The sequence below is a fragment of the Engraulis encrasicolus genome, chromosome 2, assembly GCF_034702125.1.
Source record: "Engraulis encrasicolus isolate BLACKSEA-1 chromosome 2, IST_EnEncr_1.0, whole genome shotgun sequence".
In the NCBI taxonomy this organism is placed as follows: domain Eukaryota; kingdom Metazoa; phylum Chordata; class Actinopteri; order Clupeiformes; family Engraulidae; genus Engraulis; species Engraulis encrasicolus.
This window is the reverse complement of record NC_085858.1, coordinates 1,702,501-1,717,500: the sequence shown is the minus strand read 5'-3', so window position 1 is coordinate 1,717,500 and position 15,000 is coordinate 1,702,501. Positions and strand designations below refer to the sequence as shown.

Sequence of the window (15,000 nt, the reverse complement as noted above, 5' to 3'; positions counted from 1 at the left end):
TGTGGAACTATTTCCTCAGGTATGTAGCTTATGTGTGTGTGTGTGTGTGTGTGTGTGTGTGTGTGTGTGTGTGTGTGTGTGCGTGTGTGTGTGTGTGTGTGCGTGTGCGTGTGCGTGTGTGTGTGTGTGTGTGTGGGAGAGAGAGAGAGTTAGTGTGTGTGGGGCTCCAGAACTATATTCATCCAGGTATGTAGCTGTGTGTGTGTGTGTTTGTTTGTTATTGTGTTCGTGAGAGAAAGTGGGGTCGTATGGAGCCCTACTTACCCAAGTGTGTGTGTGCGCGTGTGTGTGTCAAGTCCAGTCAAGTCAAGTAGGCTTTATTGTCAATTTCTTTACATGTGCTGGTCATACAAGAATTTTGTACAAAGAATGTACTTTCCCATGCAGACATAGACTTTAGGTGTGGACATAGACAATTAGACAGAGACAACACACATACATTACAGCTAGAGTACCTGTACACTACACGTACAGACAGTGTGTGTGTGTGTGTGTGTGTGTGTGTGTGTGTGTGTGTGTGTGTGTGTGTGTGTGTGTGTGTGTGTGTGTGTGTGTGTGTGTGTGTGTGTGTGTGTGTGTGTGTGTTTTTGTGCGCGTGCTTGTCAGGTGCCATGCAAAGGTAGTGTGTGCACGCATGTGCGTGTGTGTGTGTCAGGCGTCATGCAAAAGTGAAGTGCGTGTGATGTTCATAGAAATCATTAATTCATCATCCTCCTTTGCATGTGGATAATGAGCTTACAGTGAGTGAGTGCAACTGCAGCACGGTGAGTCATGAGTGCTTATATAGGTTGAAAGCGGACATGACGCAGTTCCGCGTTCACGGGACCTTAGCCAACCATGTAACAGCACGGTAGCGAGTAAACATCTTCTGATTCCAGTCATTATATACGCTGGGTTAAAAATATGCTGTTTTAGGAACTAAATTTATATTATTCGTGCAAAAACATCAATATTTTGCTCAGAGGTCGTCTGCATGAAAAATGTAAAAAAACTAAATCCTGCTAAATCGTTTGGTGTTTGGTACGAAAAATGATATAACACATCAGAAACAACATATGTTAAGCCCGTGCCGCAATTCAAACGGGATCCAAATATCATTTTAATACCGCTATTGGATTACATGCAATTTTATCCTCTAAAAACTTTCTTAGGTCCCATGAAAGCATAGGATATGACATCACTTTCAAGCTTTGTTGCAGACTGTGTACAACTCTGTGTTCAACTTTGTGTTGAACTTGCAATCTTCTGGTTGACGAACAGGTACCACCTGTACTGTTGCGCTCCGGGATTCATTTCTCAACACCGTTTTAATGGTTCAGCTTTTCCTGTCAACCTGTCAATGTGGGGCCCCTAGCACCTTTTTGCGCCCCCCAGGGGTCCCTGGCCCCCAATTTGAAAACCTCTGATGTACATTAAGTCTCAGGTATGCATGTGGCAGAGGAAACCATCAGGAAGTGCAACACCAGAGGAGGGGGCTGCCTGCAAGTGTGTGTGTGTGCGCGTGTGCGCGCGCGCGTGCGTGTGTGTGTGTGTGTGTGTGTGTGTGTGTGTGTGTGTGTGTGTGTGTGTGTGTGTGTGTGTGTGTGTGTGCGTGTCTGTGCGCGCACACGTTTGTTGTCCCCTACATGTGTTTGTGTATGTGTATGCGTTTGCTGTCCCCTACAAGTGTGTGTGTGTGTGTGTGTGTGTGTGTGTGTGTGTGTGTGTGTGTGTGTGTGTGTGTGTGTGTGTGTGTGTGTGTGTGTGTGTGTGTGTGTGTGTGTGTGTGTGTGTGTGTGTGTGTGTGTGTCTTTTCCGCTACAAGATTGCTAACAATTTACTTCAAGGTTATTAATGTGTGTGTTCCCTCTACTCTCAAGGCTGCTCCAAGACATTTGTGTTTTTTATGTTTGTGAAAGGTGTGTGTGTGTGTGTGTGTGTGTGTGTGTGTGTGTGTGTGTGTGTGTGTGTGTGTGTGTGTGTGTGTGTGTGTGTGTGTGTGTGTGTGTGTGTGTGTGTGTGTGTGTTAGAGAGAGAGGGGGGAGGGGCACGTTTGCCTTGTTTCTGTCAGCTACAAGGTTGCTAAAGTCTGTTTTGCAGGATGTATCAGTAGACAAGGCCATGGGTGAGATGTGCAAGGTTTCTTAGACCACACACACACACACACACACACACACACACACACACACACACACACACACACACACACACACACACACACACACACACACACACACACACACACACACACACACACACACACACACACACACACACACACACACACAGAGGCAGAAGAGAAGGAATGTAGCCGACATTTTTTTTTTGCAGAAGCATACAGTACAACAGTGTATTGTATGTAAAGTTGATTGACTTTCACCACAGAACAGAGCAAAGTAGATTAGAGTAGAGCATAATAATAGAATAGAAAAGAATGGAAGAAAATAGAGAAGGCATACTACCAAGGTGTGTGCTTGTGATCTGAGCTAGCTTCTCTGCCTGAATGTCACTGTTGACGAGGTGCAACCAGTGCAACCACAGGGGTAATCTCCAAGGTCAATCTGGTGAAGCTTTATAGGTTACGGTGTTGATGTTGTGTAGTTTTATAGGTTACGGTGTTGATTGATGTTGTGTACTTGTATAGGTTTCGGGGTGGATCTGGTGTGGTATTGTAGGTTACGGGGTTGACCAAGTGTCATTGTTAACATTGCCATTGTGGGTTTGATAGGGATGCACCGATACCGATACTGGTATCGGTATCGGCTCCCGATACTGCTCATTATACTCGTACTCGTACTCGTCAAGCACTTGCCGATACCAGCTATGAGTACTACTATTACTCAAAACAATGCAAAATCTTGTCATGTTCTGTGGACTTGAAATCCGCATGGAAAAAGTGCCACCTCATACATTTACTAACATTTAAATCTACATGGAAATGGACAATAAAAATATCACAGGTGGAAAAAAACAAGGCCATGCATTTATTTTCATTGTATTTTGGTGGTAAAAAGGTATCGGTATCGGTACTCGGTATCGGCAAGTACACACATTAATGTACTCGTACTTGTATCGGTTTTCAAAAAAGTGGTATCGGTGCATCCCTAGGGTTTGACATGCAATTTCATAGGCTGTGGGTTTGACCATGTGTCACTTTGACAGGTGGGGTTGAGCATATCAAGTTACGGGGTTCACCATGTGTCATTTTTACAGGATGTGGGATTGAACTCTTGTCATTGTAGAAGTTATGGGTCTTGTTCTGACTGTGTGTTTTTGTATGTGTTTTCAGTTTGACCAGGTGTAATTTTGAATCTCCAGGTTTTGGGGTTGGCTGATAACTGTGTGTGTGAGTGTAAGTGTGTGTACAAATGACCATCCAGTCTGCTCACAGCAGTTACTTTCAGAATGTCAGCAATGTTTCCTCAGTGTGTGGGCAGACTGTATTGCTAATCTGCGTTTTTGTGGAAAATATTGCTGCTCAGGTACTGACAGATAGATGTCAGGTATGGAGAAATAGAGCTGTGTGTTTGTGCGTGTGTTTGTGCGTGTGTGTGTGTGACTAGGTGTGGACTAGGTGTGTGTGTGTGTGTGTGTGTGTGTGTGTGTGTGTGTGTGTGTGTGTGTGTGTGTGTGTGTGTGTGTGTGTGTGTGTGTGTGTGTGTGTGTGTGTGTGTGTGTGTATATATGGCAGACTGCAGGGCCAACTTTGTGTGCATGTGTGTTTCAGGATCACCAGGCCGTGCAAGTGGATATTTAATTACTAATCTCTGTTTGTGTGTGTGTGTGTGTGTGTGTGTGTGTGTGTGTGTGTGTGTGTCTGTGTGTGTGTGTGTCTGTGTGTGTGTATGTGTGTGTGTGTGTGTGTCTGTGTGTCTGTGTGTGCGTGCGTGCGTGGGTGTGCGTGCGTGTTTCAGGGTCGTCCGGATGTGCAGGTGGATGTGTATGAGCGTCTGCCCGTCCCGTTCGGTCTCGTGAGATTTGGAGTCGCCCCCGACCATCCAGAGGTCAAGGTGTGTGTGTGTGTGTGTGTGTGTGTGTGTGTGTGTGTGTGTGTGTGTGTGTGTGTGTGTGTGTGTGTGTGTGTGTGTGTGTGTGTGTGTGTGTGTGTGTGTGTGTGTGTGTATTTGTGTGTGTGGCTGTATTTGTGTGTTGCTGGTACTCGAGGTGTGTGTGGTGTGTGTGTGCGAGTTTGTGTCTTGGCTGTTACTGAAGGTGAAGTTCCTCTCTTCCGTCTCTGACCCTGAGCACACATGATCTGATGTTTCCACTTGGATCAACTTAAGGTCACTGCCCTGCTACACCGGCGATCTGGGTTCGATTTCGGCCTGGGTCATTTGCAGACCCTTCACTTCCATATCTCTCTCTCCCCATTCGCTTCCTATCTACCACTTAACTGTCCTATCACAAATTAAGGCAAAAAGGCAAATAAATGTGTTTTTAAAAAAGGTAGAGTGATCATAAAGCCGTGCACTGAGCACGATGGGGCGGAGGATGTCACAGTGTCACAATGTCACAGTCGGGTCATTCCATGTCAATTCACATGATTCCCTAGAATCTCCCCACGTGACCCTCTCCGATTTACCCGATATCTCACATACAGGTACCTCTTGATGTCAATGGAAAGAATACCATGTATTAGCACCCTACGTCCAACGGTTGCGGAGATGAAGCCTTCCAAAGTTGGACAAAACAGACACTGTGATAAGACATAGACAAAAACATGTACTTTGAAGGCCAAGATTAATATGAAGAACTTTGAAAAACAAAGTTTTTCCAAGCTTGAATGTTTGATACAGTGCTACTGTACATGGAGTTAAAAGGGCCTTCCAGTCATCAAGTGCCCACATGGTTAATTTGAGGCCTGAAGCAGAGGGTACCGTAAGGTCATTTTGTCCAAAAGCTGTTTTTGAGTCCCTCCTATTCCATCATTAAAAGTCTGAGTGCCCTACTCTTTTTGGAATGCACTGTACAGTTCCCAAATATGATGGAAAATCAATTATAACTCCCAAAGCATACATAGTTCCCAAGATCTGGAACCCCAAAATGGCAAGACTGTTCATCACGCTTTTCACAAATTAAGTTTTTAAGACTTAATATAGCCAAACACAATCAAGGCATGCTATTTGTAAGTACATCATCTGGTAGACAGGGTCATATTGAGGGGCCATGGTGATTTTTAGGCCTGTATCTTCCTTCAAACTAAAACCAGAGGTGCCAAAATCTGCTTGTATATTTTGTATGCAATTCACAGGCTTGAAAGGTGGGCATGGCACCCCAACTTTGGAGGGCTTCATCTCCGCAACTGTTGGACGTAGGGTGCTAATACATGGTATTCTTTCAATTGACATCAAAAGGTACCTGTATGTGAGCTATCTAGACCAGGAGCCCAGGGGGGTCAGCCTAGTTGGGAAGGTTACCAATTTTTATGGGTACTATGATGTCTGGTATGGTCCCCAGATAGAGGAAGAGCACGTCTGCCGGGTTCCCTCTGGTGGGTGTGGCCAGGGGGGCTGTAAAACTGGCACCCCAAAAATGGGCTAGATCAGTTGGTGAGGTTACCACTTGGAACCTGTTGTACATTGTTCATCATAGTCCCCTGATAGAGAAATGACCACTGCCAGACATTTTTAGTGGTGGGTTACCCCCGGCAGACGCCCCCGTATGATGACACCCCCAAAAATGGGCTAGATCAGTTGGTGAGGTTACCACTTGGAACCTGTTGTAAATTGTTTGAGATGGTCCCCTGATTGAGGAATGGCCACTGCCAGACGTTTTTGATGGTGGGCGGGGCTTGCCAGACATCATTAATTGGGGGGTAAAAAATGGGCTAGATCAGCTGGTGAGGTTACCTCTTGAAACCTATCATGAATTGTTCATCATATTCCCCTGATAGAGAAATGACCACTGGCAGACATTTTCAGTGGTGGGGGACCCCCGCCAGACGCCCCAATATGATGACACCCCCCAATATAGGCAAGGTCATTCACATAAGGACATGGTACAAAAGACAAACAACACAACACTTTTTTTTAGATAATTCCAACATGGGGAATTGATTGGAAGGGTCAACATGTTCATAGAAACTTGTTGTGGGTACTTTTTAGGACAAAAATGACTTTTCTTTAACAAATATTACAAATCCGGGCAGGAACCAGTTTGTAGGCTTTCAAAATCAATGCAAAGATGACGTGTTTCTGAATTAAAAGTGCATTTTGTAGGATGGTGGCCAGAATATTTAATTAATATTTACAAAATAATAAAGTAATATTTACTATTATGACCAAAGTAAAATAGGTTTTGCAGCTTAAGATGTTGAGGAGATCCCCCTTTACATGTATGAAAAGTGTAATTTCCCCAATCATAATGAATACTTAGAACTTGATGGTGGTGGTAAACATTCATAAAAGGTAGGCTAATATTTGTGAATGGGCAGTATGAATTCTGGGAAATAAACAGCTAAATATATTACACAATGCACCTATAAGCAATTCAGGGACCAATTACGCTGACATTGAAGGCCTGTGAATTATACCAAGAAATTGCACAACTATGCACTACTGCACCACTGTATGTTAACAGCAATTTGAAATTCCCACTTTCCAGCAGTTCTGAAGATTTAGAAGCAAAATGCTTAAAGGGGTATGTCACTATTTTGGGGCTGAATACGGTTAAAATCGTTGCCCTGGGTTTATAAAGGTGGTAAAGTGCCTTATTTTTCATGTTAGGCGTTGTCTTGTTTTAAGGAGCGAGTAAGTATCTAAGCTGGTGAGACTCAATGGATCACACATGCTACTGTGATCCATTGACTTTCACTAGCTTAGCGATATACTCCCTCTTTTAACTTGTCTTAAAGCAAGACAACGCCTAACATGAAAAATAAGACACTTTACCACCTTTATAAACCCTGGCAAACGATTTTAACTGTATTAAGCCCCAAATTAGTGGCATACCCCTTTAACATAGGCATATACAGGAGGACCAACAGACAGACATTAAAGCGCAAGACAGGACCAGTAACAGTATACAAGTAGCCTACTAAGAAATACTTGTTGTTCCAGTTATCAAGTCACAACATTTGGAAGCAGCAGAGTGTGTTGCATATTGCAGGTGCCCAGGCAGTTGTTGTGAGTATTGTAGTCACATACGTATGAACGGCCGTCTGGGTACTTTGCTCGTGAATGTGTGTTAAGCCCCTTATTGGGGGAAAACAAATCGAATGTCTCATTGACTTACATGCTACATCGCCTAGCCTAAATGAACACAGTCCATGCTTCAGCCACGGCTATTTGGCTATAGGCCTATTATTTATATATATATATTTATAAATATTATATATTTGAATAGCCGGCAACACAACACATTTTCGGCATGTTGAGCATGAACAACGCTAGTCTACAGGTCAATTGACTTGCATTGGCTTCCCCCCCAATGTTTTCAACCAAAAGGGGTGTAATGCACATGACAAAAGTCACACCATTTATGCGTATAGTGCAGTTCCATGTATGTTTGTGTGTGTGCGAGTGCGTGCACACAGTCTTTTCCTTGGGGGCAGCAGCAACAAGAAGACATGTATGGTGTTAAGAAGACTGCATGCATGTCCTGTTTTGCCTTGTTCTCCACTTTATCAAATTGACCTCGATTAGGTGTTAAGGAGTGGCTTAATTGATGGCACCTCACTCTGCAATCAAGCTGCCTGACGGTTCTTCATAGGTGTTCTATTTGGACCTGTGGCTGCTGCCACACCAGTCAGGGTTTTTGTATTTAGGCATTATGATTTGGACTTTGTTTAATATTAAGTTTGTTAACGTCTTATCCTGGTGTACTTTAACAAAACCCCACAGGTTGGGTAACTTTTAAAAGATGTGTGTTGTCCTTCAAGGTTAAGATTTGGTTCTGTTCTTAACCCCATAGAGCATGTTCATGTGGGGGCATGATAATGGTATGTTGTATGTTACAGGGCCCAGCCAGTCCTTGTGAATACTGCAGGTAAAGATGCAGTCACTGTGCACACCAATTCCATAGGTAGGCTATAGGTGTGTGTCTATCTGTGCAAACATGTAAAAAAAGGCATCAAGAAAGTTGTTTTAGTGGGGGTCATCTGTGTTCTAGGGCCAATCCCAATCCTTGCAAGTATTTCTCCTCCCATCCATCATGAACATTGTGCTCAGCTAGTTCCACTCATTCAAGTTGTCTCATAATGTGCTCTGTGCAAGTAGGTTTGCTGTGTCCCCTACCACAGTCCACAGCATGGAGGGGATGCTAGGAGACATGCCAGTACATCAAGGGACATGGAGGAGGCCATACTGTAGGAGAGTTTGCAATCCAGCAGCGGAATACAACAGCAGTGTAGAAATGGGATTGGCCCTAGAACACAGATGACCCCCACTAAAACAACTTTCTTGATGCCTTTGCACTGTTTGCTATATGAACAAGAAGAGGTCCTGGGAGGGTGAATGAATTTATTATTGGATGTTTGACATGCCCTTCAAAGCACTTCATGATGCATTATGGTTGGTAGTAATTTAACAGGATAGGGAGGATTTCTTTGTCAGTGTCAAATATTCAGTTGTTTTTTATTTGTTCACTTAATTATTTCTCAATACTTATATACTGTTACAAGCCCTGTCTTCCACTTCAATGTCTGTCTGTTAATGTCAGTCCTGTGTATGCCAATGTCGAGTATTTTGATTCTAAATCTTCAGAACTGCTGGAAAGTGGGAATTTCACATTGCTGTTTCTTAGTACAATTCATAGGCCTTCAATGTCAGCATAATTTCTCCATGCATTACTTAAAGGTGCACCAGAGAAATATTTTTAGTTGTTTATTTCCCAGAATTCATACCGCCCATTCAAAATATTACCTTTTTTTATGAATTCTTACCAACATCAAATTCTAAAGTATTCATTATGACTAGGAAAATTGCACTTTCCATTGTTCTCCATTGTCTGCCATTTTGAAAGAGACATTTAAGCAGCAAAACGTACTGTATTTTGTTCATAATGATACATATTGGTTTATTATTTTGTAAATATTAATGAAATATTCTGGCCACCTTTGTACACAATGCACTTTTAAGTCAGAAACATGTCATATTTGCATTGATTTTGAAATCCTACAAACTGGTTCCTGCCCGGATGTGTAATATTTGTTAAAGAAAAGTCATTTTTGTCCTGGAAAGTACCCACAACAAGTTTCTATGAACATGTTGACCCTTCCAATCAATTCCCCATGTTGGAATTATCTAAAAAAAAGTGTTGTGTTGTTTGTCTTTTGTACCATGTCCTTATGTGAATGACCTTGCCTATATTGGGGGGTGTCATCATATTGGGGCGTCTGGCGGGGGTCCCCCACCACTGAAAATGTCTGCCAGTGGTCATTTCTCTATCAGGGGAATATGATGAACAATTCATGATAGGTTTCAAGAGGTAACCTCACCAGCTGATCTAGCCCATTTTTTACCCCCCAATTAATGATGTCTGGCAAGCCCCGCCCACCATCAAAAACGTCTGGCAGTGGCCATTCCTCAATCAGGGGACCATCTCAAACAATTTACAACAGGTTCCAAGTGGTAACCTCACCAACTGATCTAGCCCATTTTTGGGGGTGTCATCATACGGGGGCGTCTGCCGGGGGTAACCCACCACTAAAAATGTCTGGCAGTGGTCATTTCTCTATCAGGGGACTATGATGAACAATGTACAACAGGTTCCAAGTGGTAACCTCACCAACTGATCTAGCCCATTTTTGGGGTGCCAGTTTTACAGCCCCCCTGGCCACACCCACCAGAGGGAACCCGGCAGACGTGCTCTTCCTCTATCTGGGGACCATACCAGACATCATAGTACCCATAAAAATTGGTAACCTTCCCAACTAGGCTGACCCCCCTGGGCTCCTGGTCTAATCGGGTAAATCGGAGAGGGTCACGTGGGGAAGGCGTGTGAATTGACATGGAATGACCCAGTCCAGTAAAAAAGGAAAACATATATTTGACAGTGCACAGTACACACACACACACACACACACACATACACACACAGAGCAGATTTGGTCCAGACGTAAATACAGGTTTCCACAATCTGCAGGAGCCTTATTATTCAATCCGCTCGCAACAGCTATTTCCCCTTATGCTACAGTTCAAACTTGGCAACCCCACACAGGGGCGCAACTACAGTATATGCGACATATGCGTTGCAGGGGGGCGCCAGAGAGAGGGGGGCGCCAAAGAGAGGGCGTCAAATAATTAAGCGTTTTTTTTGGGGGGAGGGGTGTGTGTGTGTGTGTGCGTGTGTGCGTGTGTGCGTGTGTGCGTCTGTGCGTGTGTGCGTGTGTGTGTGTGGGTTGAATGCTAAGTGTGATAGGAAGCTGATGGTGTGTGTGTGTGTGCCTGTATGTGTGCAAAAGCGTGTATGGACTGGATATTAACAGCATGCGGAAGTATTGTCTTCCAGGAATTGTGGTTATAACTCTTATGGAGCAGGAGGCTTAACTCTACGGCATGTGTGGGGTCACAACCTCTTTGAATTATTGCTTAATATATTACCTCCTGCCTGGGGCCAGTACAGGCCCAAAAAACCCAAATATCTCAGCTTCCGAAGCACATAAAAACATGAAATAAGTTTCATTTAAAAGCTAGGACCCTCGTCTTGCATTAGAATGTTTTCATTCATCTCTTATATAGCCACATTTTTTATTTAAAAAAAACCCCTCAAGGCCCTGCCTCTGCCAAACGGTAGGGCACTCGTCTACTATGCGGCTGACCCGGGTTCGATTCCCGGCCCGGGTCCTTTGCCGGCCTTCCCCCGCCTCTCTCTCCCCACTCGCTTCCTGTCACTTTCTTCACTGTCCTATCATAAATTAAGTCAAAAAGACAAAAAACAATAAAAAAATCTCAAGAGCCTGAATGCAGCGTATATGTCGCTCCAGGCTAAAAGTGGTTAATATATTGCTGCCACCACTGTATGTGTGGGGGCCAAGTGAAAGCAACCCTGAACAACCTCTCTGTGTTATTGCTTGATGTATTACCTCCTACCTGGGGGCAGTACAGGGGTAAAATGACATAGCCAGGCCGTGCCCTCCTAGTGACGCAACACCTTCAGTGTTGCAACAAAAGGCTCGACGAGTTTTGAAAGTCGATGATCATCAAGCTTAAAACGACATGCCATATATGGGCACATTGCACGAGATTACATCTACACTTAGCTGACGCTTCTCTGATGTACTAATGCACAGTGCAGTAACTACTACATACATGTATTTTGTCGAGATTGAGTTCAGACAGAAAGTGGTCTTCATAACACCTCCTTTATCTTGTGGCAAAGGCTCATGGTGCAAACGTGTCCCATTTTAGAGATCGGCTTATTGCTATGCCAAAGTTGCAGTAACTACAATATCCAACCTCATACCAAGGCTTTGAAGCCCTTTTTCCTCAATTTCAATGTTGGCGTAGTTACTGCACTTTGCCTTTGTTAGGACAGTTTTATCCAAAGTGACTTTCAGTTATTACTTTTCAGGGTATTGGTTACAGTTAACTCCTCACAGTGCCTTGCCAAATGGCACTTCAGCCATGGATGGAGGTGTAGGGAGAGGTCAGGTGGGACTCGAACCTACAACCCCGAAATTGAAAGACTCCCTAACCACTAAGCCATGGCTTCCCCACTTCAAATCCTACCTAATATTGCACTGCTGTGGAGCTGAACACTCATGTCTCTATTGTGCGCGTCTCGGATACCGGAGAGAGATCTGACCTGTGAATATATGTATGGTGGATATGCAATGTTGTGTGTGATAATGTCTTTGTGTCTTCTTCTGTGTTTATGTATGTATGCTACTTGACACCTTAATTTTCCTCGGGATCAATAAATGATACTCTACTCTTCTCTACCCTACTATGCAATTTCCCCATTGGCAACCTAAGGTGCTTGCTGGTTTGCAACATTTTTAAGAAACGGGTTCCCGGTTAGGGTCTTGGGATCGGAGGGTCGTGGGTTCAAAACTAGAAAAGTGTCCAAAGTGTCAAGGAGCCAAAGTCACTGTGCATAGTACAAGGAAGAGATCCAGGGTCAAGTATCAATTGAAGAGCCGGGAATCCACATGTTCCCCACTGTGTGCCACCCCCCCATCCCTTAACAATCAATCAACAATAATAGCAACTAAGTAAGTTGCTAACTTAGTTAGCAACTGCACTGTCGAGAAACGCACCCGTGCACAGAAATAATAAAAGTTCACACTCCCAAACACTTTATCAGCACACCTTTTCAGATCTGTTGTGCTTCATCCTACACGATACCTTGTTAAGCAACCTTGGGTGTTTTGAAAGGCGTCGGCTATATAAAACGAAAGTATTATTATTATTATTATTATTATTCATCAAATTGCAACCATGTTTGAAACGTTACACCAATATAAGATTTAGTTTGATTGTGAGGACTTTTATTGTTACTTTCAAAATGAGCAACGGCCACTGCTGTGTCATGGAACACCTTTTTCTAGTTTAAGTGCTTTCCAAATTTCCAAACATTAAGTCTTGCAATATTATTGGTATTGACATGAGCCCAGGGGGGTCGCTAGGGGGGGAAAAGTGGTACAGATTCTAAGGGCCCAAGCACTGATAGGAGCCCTTAAGGGGGGCCAAGCACTGAGAGGGGCCCTTAAGGGGGCCCAAAATTCGAATTTTTCATGGGGCCCAACATTTCTGGCAGTGCCCCTGCATGAGCCGGTTTATCAATATGACCTGTGTCCGAAAATGTCTATGGCAGAGGTTATACACAGTCTAATAGCTAAGAACTTTATAAAATACACACACACACACACACACACACACACACACACACACACACACACACACACACACACACACACACACACACACACACACACACACACACACACACTACAGAATGAGGGTGGTGTTTGAGCATGTGGTGTGTGAATTGGTGTGCTCCCCTATACTGTCAGTACAATGCCACTGGCATAGATTTTGACCAAAATTTTATGATGAACTGTGTGTGTGTGCGTGTGTTTGACAGAACGTCATCAACACCTTCACCCAGACGGCCCAGCACGAACGGTGTCGTTTCCTTGGCAACGTGAATGTCGGCAAGGATGTGAGTGTGGAGGAACTGAGGCAGGCGTACCACGCTGTCGTACTGGTAAGGTGTGTGTGTGTGTGTGTGTGTTTCTGTGTGCTTGTGTATGTGTGCGTGTGCGTGTGTGTGCCTGTCCGTCTTTGTGTGTGTCTGTATGTGAAACGGGTGTGCGTGTGTGTGTGTGCGTGTGTGTGTGCGTGTGTGTGTGCGTGTGTGTGCGTGTGTGTGTGTGTGTGTGTGTGTGTGTGTGTACAGTTAGGGCCAGAAATATTTGGACAGCAACACGATTATCATCCTTTTCCACTCTATACCCCAGTACAATGGATTTGAAATAAAACAAACAAGCTGTGCATTAACTGTAGACTCTCAGCGTTAATGTGAGGGTGTTAAAATCCATATCGCACAAACAGGAATGAAATCGCAACGTTTTTTGTGTGTGTTGCCCACTTTTCAAGGGATCAAAAGTAATTGGACAGTAGGCTTTTCAGCTATTTTCCAGTCAGATGTGTGTTATTCCCTTACTACACCATCACCAAGATGTCAATACAAGGTCTTGGAGTTAATTTTAAGTGTTCCATTTGCATTTCCATATATTTTTACGGAATATCCATGAGATCCAAAGTCCACCTGTCACCATCAGTAATGTAAACCACCATAAGGTTGAAAAAAATCAAAACAAACCCATTTGAGAGATGGGGAAACATTGAATACGACTAATTCAAGAGTTCAGAATGTTGGAAAAAATGTAACACCAAATTACCTGGCAGACATGGAAGACAAATGCTATGGATGACAGACAATATTCTGTATCTGGTGAACAAAAACCCATCTCCCAACAGTTGGCCAGATGTAGAACAGTGTCCAGGTGAACGGTGGATACATGTCCAAGGCAACAATCAAGAAAAAGATCAAGAACATTGAGGAACACTTCACCATAGGAAATACAGAGGGTTTACTAAAGGATGTAAATTATTGATTGCATCAGAAATAGCAATACCAGATTTGGCTTTGCCAAACGACGTCTTAAAAAGATTGTATAGGTCTTGAGCTACATCCTATGGACAGAGGAGAAAAAAATCATCTTGTACTAGGGTAATGGGAAGAAAGGAGTATAGAGAAGGGAAGGAACTGCTCGTGATTCAAATACCACTCAATCAGTGAATCATGCTGGTGGTAGTGTCATGGTGTGGGCATGCATATATGTCAATACTATTTTCCCCTTGTATTTATTGATGATGAGGACTTCCGACAAAAGCCACAGGATGAATTCTGAAGATTTTCAGGCTATATTATCATGTCATATTAAACCTAATGGTTCTGAACTCATTGGACAATGCTTCACAGTGCAGATGGACAATGACCCAAAGCTTCATCTGAAAGCCACTAAGCCATTTCTACCCCAAAAAAGTGGAATATTATTCAATGGCCCAGTCAATCACCTCACCTGAGTATGGTTGAGCAAGCATTTTACTTGCTGGAGGCAAAACTGAAGGGAAAATACCGTAAGAATAAGCAGGAACTGAAGACTGTTGCAATAGAGAGCTCACCATAGCATCACCAGAGATAAAACCCAGTGTCTATTGACATCTATGGATTGCAAATTACAGGCTGTAACTGACTGGAAAGTATTTGCAACCAAATAATTAAAAATTGAAATTTTAATGTATAAATACTAGACTGTCCAATTACTTTTGGTCCCTTAAAAATGGGGTGGCACTGATAGAAAATGTCATAATTCCTTCACAGTTCACTCGATTTGGACGCAAACACCCCCATATTAAACTGAAAGTCTGCTGTTAATGTACATCTCGTTTGTTTCATTTCAAATCCATTGGGATGGTGTACAGCACCAAAAAGATGAAAATTGTGCAGATGTCCAAATATTTATGGCCCTAACTGTATATAATCCACACTTTATGCAGGACTCAATTCCCA

General features: G+C 43.4%; 1 protein-coding gene across 2 annotated transcripts in view; it reads left to right on the top strand.

Annotated features, from left to right (window-relative positions):
- fdxr (ferredoxin reductase) overlaps nt 1-15,000 on the top strand; it is a 58,264-nt gene that overhangs the window by 1,372 nt on the left and 41,892 nt on the right. For both annotated transcript variants that reach the window (XM_063219554.1, XM_063219563.1), the window contains exons 4-5: nt 3,894-3,989; nt 13,006-13,128. In XM_063219554.1, the coding sequence (XP_063075624.1) occupies nt 3,894-3,989; nt 13,006-13,128 (219 nt within the window). The remainder of the gene's footprint in view (nt 1-3,893; nt 3,990-13,005; nt 13,129-15,000) is intronic.